At 44.1% G+C, this 12,936-nt stretch overlaps 1 protein-coding gene across 3 annotated transcripts in view; it reads right to left on the bottom strand.

Annotated features, from left to right (window-relative positions):
• Nucleotides 1-12,936, bottom strand: part of CDH13 (cadherin 13) — a 1,012,485-nt gene that overhangs the window by 580,145 nt on the left and 419,404 nt on the right. For all 3 annotated transcript variants that reach the window (XM_072967811.1, XM_072967812.1, XM_006207526.4), the window contains exon 3: nt 9,705-9,913. In XM_072967811.1, coding sequence (XP_072823912.1) covers nt 9,705-9,913 — 209 coding nt within the window. The remainder of the gene's footprint in view (nt 1-9,704; nt 9,914-12,936) is intronic.

The raw sequence follows: 12,936 nt of genomic DNA, 5'->3' as shown, positions 1-12,936 counted from the left end.
TCACTCAGTTTTATATGATTTTTAAAATTTCTGATTAGTTTGAAATTTTCCTATGTCATTTCATCTCTAATAAGAGAATCCACGCCAACTGGCAAAGCCTGTGGTGACTTGTATCTCCATGTGCCAGATTAGAGGGGAGTTTAAAAAAGAGGTTACCACCCCAATATTTATGCTTAGGATTCACTAATATTCAATTTCTGGTAATAATAAAAGATATAAGGTTAGAAGTATACCAGAGAGCCTAGAAAAATACACATTCTGTCCCACTATCTTATCCTATCAAAGATACTAGGTGAACATTTCTTTCTGATGATGCCATATAGAACACCGGATCTAGGGAACTGCTGTGAATTGGAATGCTTAGGTACCACTTGACCAGCTTTTTGACCTGAAAACCAACGTCTTGACTTCTTTGTGTCTCAGTTTCCTGACTCATAAAACAGGAACACCACCATCTGCTTCAACACATTGTTGTGAGGATCAAATCCACAAAATGCATATGAAAATAAAATTTTAAATTATAATTAAAAAAATATAAATGTCAGGCATTTTCCCTAGACTCTAGGACTATGAAGATGAATGAGATAGGTCTGAAATAAAGGAACTTAGGGCCTAGGGGACACATATTTAGAAACTTTGTGCTGTTCTCAAGAGGTTCTTTCTTTAAAGATTCTAATCAGAAGAAAAGGTTTTAAAAGTGTCGTGACAACACAGGACCTGTGAAACTACCTGAAATTTCTTTAGGAGTTTTTGCTCAGCTCGGCATTCATTTTCTATTTTCTAGCCATGTTTTAATTTTCCTATGTCATTTCATAGTCTTTACAGTAGAATAGAAAAGCACTAGCTCTGTCGTAAAAATATTACTAAAATAGCAGTAACTGCATAAAATCAGAATGCCCAGGCCCAGTTCCCACTTGCTGAAGGATGATGACACTGGCGACATTTCTCAGCCTCTCTGAGCCTGGGCTACTTCTGCATCAGCAAAGTAGAAACCAGAAACACCAATGGCACAGGGTAGCTATGAGGATCAGAGAAACAGACGTATGTGTGAGAGTTTCTAAGGAAGTGTCCTCACGTGTGGTAGGCATGCAGTGAATCACGCTTCCCATTTCTCTTTCAAAATGTACAAATATGCCAGCACAGTTCCAATGGCAGCCCGTCTAACTGGTAGCCAACTGCCACTTGTGGCTATTAAGCACATAAAATCTAGCCAGTCTACACTGAGATGTGCTGTCAGTGTAAAGTACATACTGAATTTCAAACATTTAGTATAAAACGAATGAAAAAATTTAGTAACATTTAGTGATTATCTGCTGACATAATATCTTAGAGAAATGATCATAATATGTATTGGGTTTTATATATGTTGGATAATGCATGACTGGGACATTGTGCTGTACACCAGAAACTGACACACTAACTGATGGTACTCCAATTAAAAAAATTATATATATATATATATATATATATATATATATATGTATGTATATATACACAGACACATTTCATATTATCAGATACTATATATCTATATAGATAGCCATATATATAATATATATACATATATAGAAATCTACATAGATATGAAGAGTATCTGTATACAGAGATGCATCTATATAGATAGAAAATACCTATATGTATGAAATTTAACCTAATATGTATATATTAGGTATGTGTATATATACAAAATATACAACATATACATTGGGGTATATATATATATATATATATGGTTAAATATATGTTAAATACATAAATAATATATAATAAAATACTAAAATAATACATATTATTAAAATTTCACCTGTTTCTTTCTCTAATGTAACTTTAAGGAAACTTAAAATTACATATGTGGCTCACATTACTTGTTTATTGGACCATACTACTGTACAATATGAAATTTCGACTTTCCACAAGACAAAAAGAAGCTGCTTTTAGTTATCTAGATTTTCTGCAGGATCAGTTATTTTTCCCAAGCATTTCAATTAAAATTAATCTTCAGAATATATAATTTTCTTACATTCTGATCCACAAAGCAGTCTGTTATCTATTTAAACTAATGAATTGAAGAATGTCTTTTATCTGTATTTGAATAGTATCCTGGAGCTAAGAATCAAACATAACAATTTAGTCATGTGTCAAAATGTAACAGCCTAATACCCTTTCTAGGCCCAATTCTTCGATCTGTACAATAATTTTCCAGCTGTATATTTTACCCAATTTTGGTGACAGTTAAATGGATACTAATTTTCCTTAATAGTAACTAGGGAGGCATTAGCCATGAAGAGTGGTACTTTGCAGGTTTTTGAAGTTATCGCGCTTGTTAAATTGGAGCATATTAAGTATCTACAGCTTTAACTCTTTATTTCTTTATGGCCACAGTAAATGCACAGATTGGTTCTCCACTGCGATGACTGTAAAACATATTTCATGAGAGCAAAATCAATAGCACTGACAGACTCCAAGCCCTTCCCAGGGGATGTGATAAGATCTTGAGGCAAAGCTATTACCTTTACCATAAGTTGGTTGCTCTCATTCTCAGGCATGCCTTAAACAAAGGAAGTCAAGTCACATGGGTGCAGTGTGATGGTTGCCTTGGAGGTTAGATGGTACAATGGCCCAAACAGAGGATCCAAATGGTTGGCTCAAGGAAGATGCAAATTGGACTTTATATCAGTAACAAAAATACTTCTGTCTAGAATGTGTGAGATTAGGAAAGATGGGGAAAAAATACACAGAGGTGACAGCAACTCATTGGGTGCTTCAGTGAAAAATAAACAATCCATGACAGAGAATCCTCTGTCAGTACTGTGTTGGGCACGATACATATTTTTAATTTCATGTACCCCTTTATGACACTTCAACAAGGCCAGGGTGTCATTACCACTGTACAGATGAGAAAACTGAAACTCAAAGGAGTTAGGGGACTTTCCAGTGTCACATGACTGATAAATATTAAATGTGTGGTTAGATCCCAATGTCGGGTCATTCCAGGTTCCCCTTAATATCATCCATAACTCAGCTAAATGTCCCAGAGCACATACATGTACAGTAACAGAGGGACACTCGGCCACTGTGTTTGAGCTTCCTAGATCCACCATTCCAAGAGGTACTTAACAAATGGAACCTTGAGATTCTGAGTAGCAGTGGGTATAAAAGGTATAATCCCCCAGGGGTCAAAATACATAATTAACCATAATATTAATATTGGCTTCTGAGCAGTTGATGATAAATTTTATATTTTTATTGTAAACACTAAAAATAAAAACAAGTGTTTCTCCCAAGTTGCTCCTTCCTCCGATTGCTCCCTTTAGTTTGTTTTTTGGAACTATTTCTATCCTGATTCTTGAAACTGGATTAGGAGCCAAAATTATGTCTTTAAAATTACATGTTTACAATGATGATGATCAACCAAGGTAAACAAGCCTGAAATTTAGCCTTTTCAGTTTCTGTCATATCTTTCTCTGTTTTTTTTTTTCCTCAGGAATTTTTTAAATGACAAAAAAGTGGGGGGAGGGTTTTTTTTTTTTTTGCATTTAAGTTAAGCAACTTGATTATGAGACCAGTTTCCCTCTACTGAGAACACCAAGCACTGATTTCCAGTTAAGAAGTGTAAATTAACTTTTAAATACTGCCAAGTCTTCTCATGTTTGTTAAGTGGACCCATAGAAATAAAGAATCCTCTCCAGGAAGTTTAGTCAGCATTTCTTGTAAAGTGGGCACCTGAGGAAAGGGAGTGTTAAAGATTCAAGTTCACTTATCATCTTGAACTCTCCCAGGTTGTCTAAGTGACAGAATTTGGTCATGCTGGGAAGGGGGGATGGATTGGGCTGTCTGGATTTGCGTGGTTCATTCAATGACCATTTATGACAGCCTGACTCTGACGATACAATGATGAGGAATGACTGGCATTGCCACAGCACGCACGTGGTGCTCAGCACTGTTCTAAATACGTTGCATACATTTACTCATTTAATCCTCACAACATCTCTATGGACTTGATACTATTATGAGCCCATTTTATAGCTGAGGGAGCAGGAGCAGAGGTTGCAAGTGTGACACCGGGAATTGGGCCAAGGCATCCACCTCCAGGGCAGTGTTCTCAGCCTCCCTGCATGGAAGCCAGGGCCCTGCGTTGAGGAGCTCAGAAGTGAGATGAAGACAAACACAGATAAATAAGACAAAGTTCAAAGTTCAGTGCTGTGATGGGGGAGTCAGGCAGGTCTCCATGAGGAACTTGGAGGAAAAATCACTTAATCAGCCAGGGGATGGTCAGAGAGGTGTCCGCGAAGAAGAGAAATCTCAGCAGGTCCAGAAATTTCAAAGGAGTTATCCCTGTTGATTGGTGCTAGACATGGGGCAGCCAAGGCCATGATCCAGACCGGGGAGCAGCCGGCATGAATGGGAGGGAGAGCTCGGCCAGGTCAAGAAACCACACGTGGTTTGGTACTAGGGGTGGGGGCAGAGTTCAGTTCAGGGAGTGGTGTGAAAGCAGTAACTCAGGCCACTCCTGTGTTGATTCAAAAGACACTTACTGAAAACCAACCATATGCGAACACTGTGTTGGGTGCTGAGGATGGAGCCGTGAACACACCAGAGGGGAGGAAGGAAAGAAAGAAGGGAGGAAGGAAAGAAAGGAGGGAGGAAGGAATAGAAGGAGGGAGGAAGAGAGAGAGGGAAGGAGGGAAACAGAAAGGAAACAGACTATGTTCCTGCCTTCAGGGAGCTTACAGTCTCATCAGGGAGCCAGACTTCAAACACCTAAACAAGGAAGTAAACACTTAATTACAAATTAAGAAGAAGGCCAGGGAGGAAGAGAAGGGGTGCTAGGAGTGAAGACTAGCAGGTGAGACCTTCTTTTGGAACAGGGACCAGGGAAGGCCCTTGGAGGAAGCGACATTTCAGCAGGTCAAGACACCTAAAAATGAAAAGCAATCAGACTTGGAGGAAAGCTGTAGAGACCAGGCTAGACTGTAAAAGACCTTTTCAGGCATATATAAAGACTTCAAAATTTATCCCCGGGGCCAGATAGGCTGATGAGGAAGCAGAGGACTGATGTGATCAGATTTGCGTTGATGAAATAACCCCAGGCAGCGGGCAGGGAAGCCTGACTCAGGCCTCTAGTCTGTGGGCCCCCACAACTCTCCCTTCCTTTACGTGTGTGTCTCCTGCTTTGCCCATGAGACCCACTGCCCGGGTCACAGGTATGTAAATCCTACAGTTGCTTAGAGCGTGAGTTTCCACATTTCAAGATGCTGCTGCCAAAGCCAGTCAAGTCTTTAGCCCTCAAACTGCAACTGAAAATAAATTCCCACAACCTCCATGATGTACTTACTTCCCAGCCTGACTTTATCGAGTTCTTAATTGATGTCAGAATTCTACAATTATGGAAGCTACAAATTCTTAAATCATAAACAAACAAACAAACAAACAAACGGATAAATAATTTCCAGGCTTCAAATTTGTAAATGAGGTTGATGAGTCCCATTTACACAGCAGGTGAAGGTATCTATCCAAGATGCATACAGAATGAAGCACAGAGATTTTCCATGTAAACCTTTGGACCCATATATTCAAGGTAAAATAAATGAATAACTCACTCGCTCACTCACTCACTCAATAAGTAAATAAGAGCAAACACTGCTGTCTTCATGTTCATCGCCGTCAGCCGCTTTGGTGGGGAAAAGGCACGGTTCCATCCAGACATAATTCTGTGAGTCGATTCCTCATCACGTTCCACGGGCTAGAACATGCCATGGTTAACCTTGGCCCCCTCCTGAACAACTCCTCACTGACTGTCAAAAGACAAGGGATTAAACTGCTCCTCCAACCACTCAGATCTAAGATGATCTTACACAGCCCAGGTAGGTACTAGTGTCTGGGCAGTTCATTAAAAATGTAGCAATAGCTTGAGAGTCTAAAATTAAACCATTAACAATCAGACATCACAGATTTGGGCTACAGGCTTTCCCATGAAATAGGGTCACAGGTAGCAGGTAAAATAAGAGAGGTACATGCTTTTGTTAAAGAATTACTGGACTCCAGTTATAGCAGCTGAACTGGGCTTCACTGGGGTTACATTTACCTTAGAGAATCCTTCCTTCCCAAGCACAGTGATGTAAAACCAGCCACTGTGACATCTCTCTTGTTTTGGTTGCACTGAGTGCCTCAGGGCCCTTCTGGAAATACCTTCTCTTTCTGGCTTTGGCTTCACTTTCTCTTCCTGCCCCTAATCTCTGGTTTCTGTGCCCTGGCCTTAGTGAGGTCACTTAGCCCATGGTCTGTCATCCTTTCTTGAGAGATTCCAAAATAATACCACAGATAGGACACTATCTGGTGCTGTGCCCAATGGAATGATTCTGGGAGGCAGGCACTATTCTTATCCCTGCTTCATAGATGAGGATGTTGAGGTTCAGGGAGTTTAGTGACTTGCCCAAGGTCACATAATCATAAGTGGTGGAACAGAAATTTGAACTCATTTAAGTTTGACACCAAAGCTAAAGCCCTACCTACCACTCTGCTGCTCTTCCCCCAGATGTTTACCCTGGGATCCAGCCCATGTTCCCTGCTGTCTCCTGGACAGCCCTCTCAGGATGTCCCCAGGAGCCACCAACTCAACACATCCCGGCTGGACTGTTCACCGTTCCCACCCATCCCCTCCCTGATTGGTCCAATCCAGCTCCATCCTCCCAAGGCTAGACAATTTGGAATCATAAGGAAGCTGAATCTTGGCTCTTTCTTCCTTCAGACCACACCTTCCATTTGTTGTTTTCCTCCATTGCTACTGTATTGGTCTAATGCATGCCCTCATCTTTGGACCACTAGGTAGCCACCCAAGTGGCACAGTTTTCTGGTGAACAAAGTGGCAGGAACGAGAATGGGAGTTTGGACAGAGAGGCTAAAACCTCAACTTGTTTTCTGCCAATTCCAAGCTAGGGGATCTCAGCCAATTCTCACACCTATAGGAAGGGGATACCGTCAGCAGTCTCACAGGGAGGTTGTGAGGGTTAGAATAATGCACGTTAAAGCATATCCTGAGATGCACACACTTACGAGAATCTCATTAAATAATACAGGTTCTCACTCACCTCTTTGTGCCTCAGTTTTCCCCATCTGTGCAATGGGGACAATAGCATGTGCCTCATAGGTGGTGGGAAATAGGACAAGTCAGCATTTGCGGCCCATGAGAGCAGCGCCTGGCACACAGTGAGTGCCACGCAAACACTGTCATTACCAGCCCATCCCCTCTGCCCTCTCCCCTCCTTAAAGGCACCGAGCAGCCATCACCATCGCCTCCGTAGCTGGTACTTAATCAGTACACACATTCATTTTCTCTCCCCAGCCAGAAGCTGAGCTGACTCGTGCACTCATTACTTTCCTTCTCCAGCAGCTGGCCCACCTCACCACACACAGTAGGGCCTCAAAAATACCAACTGGATATCTATTAAGGACTGTGCTTTCCTTAGAGGGATTCTTTGGCTGTTTTGTTTTCCTATTATTTTCTTTGTCATTTTTCTTTTCCTTTTCTTTTTTTTTTTTTTTTGGACTTTTTTATTATGGACACATCACAAGGCCTAATTTCAAACCTCATAAGATTACTGGAGGCGGGAGATGAATGCCCTGTTCTGATGGAGTCTGGCAAACTGACGGCCCAGCGGCATCCTCCATGCTTTATGAGAAGCAAACAGTCACAGCCAAGTTATGCTGACGATGTGTTCTGACAGCGACAAATGAGAAATGACCGGAGCTCCAAGGAGCTTTGCCTCCGCAAGGGTACCTTTCTGAGACTGGAGAGTCCAGCTCTTCAAGGCTGAATCGCTTGGTAATGACCCCAGGTCTCCTAGCCCATCAAGGTGAAGTCTGTCCTGAGAAGTGCCCAGAAGCCCTTCTGCTCTGCTTTGAGCTAAATACTATGACATTGTCTTTTCCAGATTTAAAGCTGAGTCACCAATAACAATGAACAATGTTCACCTAAACACTCTCCATCCCACATGCAAAGCCCCTTACACAAATCTCTGTACCATTTACTTGTTCCCAAGAAGCACTTTGTGCTGCACCTTCTCGGCAGTTTTGTTGCTTTTGCTATTTAGAATTTGTTTATATCACAAGTTAGTGAGATGCTGTGAAAATGACCATGGCTAAGTAAGAAATAAGCTCACTTCTGTGGCACCAATGGGTTTCCACACTGGTATGTATTCACCAAGATCCTGTTTTCTTTGAAAACATCAGTGGCACACTGTGGATTCATTTTCAGCTTGCTACCCACCCTAGACTCACAGACTGACAGATATGAAAGGGAATTATGCAGTTTGTCCAGTCCAGGGATGGCAAATATATTCTGGCCTTAGAAACATCTCTAAATGGTCAATGGATAGTAGCTTCCAGATGATACTCAGGGAAAGACACCCAGGTCAAGCCAGAGGTGATTATGTGCCATGTGCATGGTGATGGAGGGGGCAGCACACGTGCCACTTATTTGGCACTGCAGACTATGCAGCCCTTCTCATCTGTAGATAAAGAAGTTAATGACAGCATTGGCAGGAAAGCAACACTCCTGTTGCCGTTTGTACTCTCTGCTCCCCAGTTGTGGAACTGGTGTTTACTCCGCCACTGAACAAAATGAACAGATAAAGCAGGGTTGCAGGGAGTAAGGCAGGTGGAACAAGGCAGTGGGGAATCACAGGCTGTGAGAAATTGGGCAAGAGCAGCCCAGCGGCAGGCAGGAGGAAAGGCCAGCCGCACCGAGCTGCGGATGCACCGCTATTACTGTTCTCAACATGCCAGGGTCTTGCTGTGTGTCTTCCCGGTCTATGATTGAGAAGCCACAGAGTCTCTGAGCCCCTGGTGAAGGAGGAGGAGGAGGTAAGCCCATTGTAGCAAAAAGCCTCTGGCTGACCCAATCAGGATGCCGGAAGGGCAGTTTGTGGCACCGCTAGCTAAAGTCACGTGTGTGCTGGTGCAGAGAGCTGTGTACGTGTGCACGTGGAAAGGAACGGGCACCAGTCATGGCGAAGGTGCAGCACCACGTGCCGTGGCTGCCTTGTTTACAACCCTAGGGGGTGACTGAGGTTCTTGCCTGCCCAGCACCCATTTCTCTTCCTTAGATGACAGCATCCTAATTTATTTTGAGTAACTACCCCTTTTCATTCTCAGTCCACATGTCTTAGGTGGGGCTGAGTCCACCCGGCTTCAGGAGAAGGCATGTGACCCAGACTTAGCCAACCACAGCATCAGGACCCAATGGACACAGTAACTGGTGCAGGGATGGGCGCATGATCTAAGGAGAGCCGGTGAGATTTGATTTCAAGCTTCAGTTGGCAGCATCATGAAGAGATGCTCTCTCAGATGACTTCAGACTGGGAGAAAGAAGTGGAGCTGCTGAGATCCCCACACTGGGAAGCGGGGAGGGTTGTGACTGTCTAAGAGTGAAGCCAAGAGAAGGAACATGGAACCACAGATGGATAAAGATCAAAGCTGATGCCATCATCTGGGCACTGGTTCACAGTCAGCTGGAAGGCAGAGCTATCCCTGAAATATCTGTCATATGGCCCAACAAATCTCCCTGCCACACTGTTTTGAGTTAGGTTTCCATCATTTACAACAAAAGAATCTTGGCCAATAATAAGCCAAAGACTCATTTTCCATGTAAGACACAAACCCCAGCATTCCTCCTTGGACCCAACTCATTCCAAGCAGCTAGTTACCTGCAAGGAGCCCTGGATGTCCTTCCCCCCGACGATCACGAGTTCTGCCATGTCTTCCGCATGGGGAGTCCGTGCATGGACGAACAGAGTCTTGCCCACCGCAGTTATGTTTCTCAGGGCGACTAGGCTGCCATCGTTGTTCACCTTGAAGTATGGGCTTGAGACCTCGTAGTGCAGTTTGTCATTTCCCTTACAGTCACTGAAGATCACTGGTGAAAACAAAACAAACGAACAACACAGAATGTGAGCACGTTGGGCAGCTTAATCCTGGAGATACCTCCGGCCTTTAGCTGTGGATTACCACTCTGCAGCCCAGGTCCATGACTGTTGCCCCTATCCCCCAGAGCCCTCTTGCAGCCCCGTGGCTTTGTCTGTGCTGAAGGGCTCCCCTCAGTCAAGACTTGTCCTTAATCACCCTCATGTCCCAGGCAGCTGCTGAGCACTGATGATGCACAAACAGAATGTCTTCTCTGCCCTTGGGTGTAGTTGGTGGAGCGTACAGTCAGATACAGCAGAGTGACATTTAGGGACGTGATCTCTTCCCCTGTGTGTGAGGTGCTGTGGTGGAACCAGAGAGCTCAGGAGCCTTGAGGGACAGCTTCAATATTCCAGTGGGGTCTTGAAGATGAGCTGGAAATTAGAAGGTCTGTAAGAGAGTGGAGGCATTCTAGGTTACTCAAAGGCATGTGTGATTTGGAGGGGTGCTGAAATCAAAAAACAGACTCAGAGAAAGAGAACTAACATGCACTCAGACCAGAGGCACCTTTGCAGTGGTGCAGGGATGGTGGAGAGGCAGAAGAGGCTGGAAATGAAGCTGAAAGTGTCGTCTGGAGATGAAGTGGGAAATGCCACTAAGGGGAGGTGCAGCCCTGTAGCCTTGGACTATCTTTAGCGTGGAGAAGGTCTAGGTCAGGTGTGGGCTCTGGTTCCAGTGTAGTGCAGTGCTTCCCAAGAGCTGGGATGCCGCAGAATCACGTGGGAGATTTTTTAAAAGTGCTAGGTACCCAATCCAAAGATTCTAATTTAGCAGCTCTGGGTTCTAGAGAGTGGTTTAGAGGAAGCCAAGAAGACAGGCCAAGAGAACTGTTAGTTTGGCATTACATCAGTGATGCCTGGCCCGGATTAGGGCAGTGGCTGGATAGATGCAAGTGCAATTCCCACAACTGCACGGCTAAGTCATGTGCAGGAAGCGGACATCCTGGAGGAACTGCTTGGAGCTCGGGGCTGTTACTGTGAGTGGCAGCTAGTGACAGCTGATCCATCACCCTCCCCTCTGCAGTGCGTCTGTCCCCGGTGCCCGATTCTGTCACTACAGGCACCACCACTAGTTGTCTGTGCCTGTGTCTGCCCATCTGCCTTCCTCTGTAAACTCTGGGGATCCTGGGGGGAAGTACAGAATTGGATTACTTACTTTCCCTGCCCCCACTTTTGTTTTCATAGCTCTCGGCGGAACAGGCTTATTTGCTGTTTACTAAACCTTTCATTGAAGCATAGCATAGACGCAGAAGAGTGCACAGATCAGAATGCACATTCAACTCGATGAAATTTCACCAAGTAGCCATCCGTGTACCCAGCGCCTAACCCTAGACACCAAATGTTGTCAGTCCCCCTCCTCCTCTAACTCCTGAGTCAAATCCCTACCCTCCCTCCTCAGAGGCTACACTGTCCTGATGCAAATGGAATCACACCGCCGCTGCTCTTGTGCGTCTGGCTTCTTTCACACAACACTGTGTCTCTGAGATCCATCCAAGTGGCTGCAAGTGTAACAGTTTATCCTACTGACTATGCAGCGCTCCATCCGGTGTCTACACTGAGTGCATTCATCTCTTCTATTGTTGATGGGCATATGGGCTATTTCTAGTTTGGGATTCTTAAAATACTACTACTAGGAACCTTCTTGTGTGTCTTTTAGTGACAACATCTACCTGAGTCCAAGTACACAGTTAGAGCCATAAAACTATCTGGTGAATTAAGCTGGTCTTTCTATTCTGGGAAGATAATTCTTATGGTGATGAGACCATATTAGCTGTTAATTACAATGGCTAATGTGAATTGAACACTTTCTACACATGAGGCTCAGTGCAAAGCATTTTACATATATGATCTTATTTAATCTTTAGAACAATTTTGATCCCCTTCCTCTGCAGTCTATGTAGTAACTGAGGCTCTGAGAGGGAGAAGGAGGTGCCCAACACAGTTTGTGAATCATAAAACCAAGATCTGAACCTGGTCGGTCTGCCTTTCACCACTATTTGCTCTCAGTGAAGAGAAAGCCCTGCATGGAATACTCCCTCCTGAAATCCCATCAGAACCTGAATATAAAGACATGAGTCCCCAGCTCAGTCCTGCTCCCAAGTCTTCACCCAACCCAGAAGCATTTTGCATTGTGCTGGTGCCCCTCAGGGTCCCTCTGTGTTAGGACTCCAGCGCCCTTCCTGGCTGCCCAGTCCTGGCTTCTCTATAATGACTACAGTTTTGGCTTCCTCTGAGCATCTTGGTAGCGAGGAGTGACTGGGCATGGCCGGGTTCAGGTTTTGGAAGTGAACTAAGAAAGAGAGATATGGAGGATGCCTTCACTGTCACCATCAATTAGCATTCATCCACTGAAGACCCATGGCTCAGAGGACAGGGCCCACTCGAGCTTGTTGCCTATATTGCCAGGATGCTGGTTCTGGCCCTGGTACCTGGGCAGGATCAAGGAAGACAGTCTCAGCTGGGGATGGATGGAGGTGAGGGAAGGCATATGAAGACTAATATAGTTATTACCACCTTAAGAATTATCTTCCCAGAAAAGAAAGATTCTGTGGCAGTTCTAGTTTCACGGCTAAGTTCTTCTTTCCTTCCTTCTTTCCTTCTTTCCTTTTCTCTTTCCTTCCTTCCCTTCCAAATATTTACTGAGCCTATGTAATGCTAGATGTTGGGGTTATAACACTGAACATAGTCTCTGGCCTGAAATCTAATGGAGGAGAGAGATCTTCATAGGAGACTTGTTATAGGCGGATGGAAATGTAATATGAGCAAATGCCCTGTGGTATTCAGGGAACTGCAAATAAGTCAGCGAGGTGGGCCCAGAAAGGGATGGGAGAAACCAAGGAAATGAGTGGAGATTAGCTGGGTCCAGGAAATGGGGGTCTGGAAGGCCACATAAGGACTATTTCTTGAAGGAAATTTGTACCCTTCCATCACAACTACAGAACTGACTTGCCTCCTCCTGAATCTTACACAACTATGG

The sequence above is a fragment of the Vicugna pacos genome, chromosome 9 (genome assembly GCF_048564905.1).
Source record: "Vicugna pacos chromosome 9, VicPac4, whole genome shotgun sequence".
Taxonomy (NCBI): Eukaryota; Metazoa; Chordata; class Mammalia; order Artiodactyla; family Camelidae; genus Vicugna; species Vicugna pacos.
Note: the sequence above shows the minus strand (reverse complement) of the source record. Positions and strands in the feature narration are given on the sequence as shown.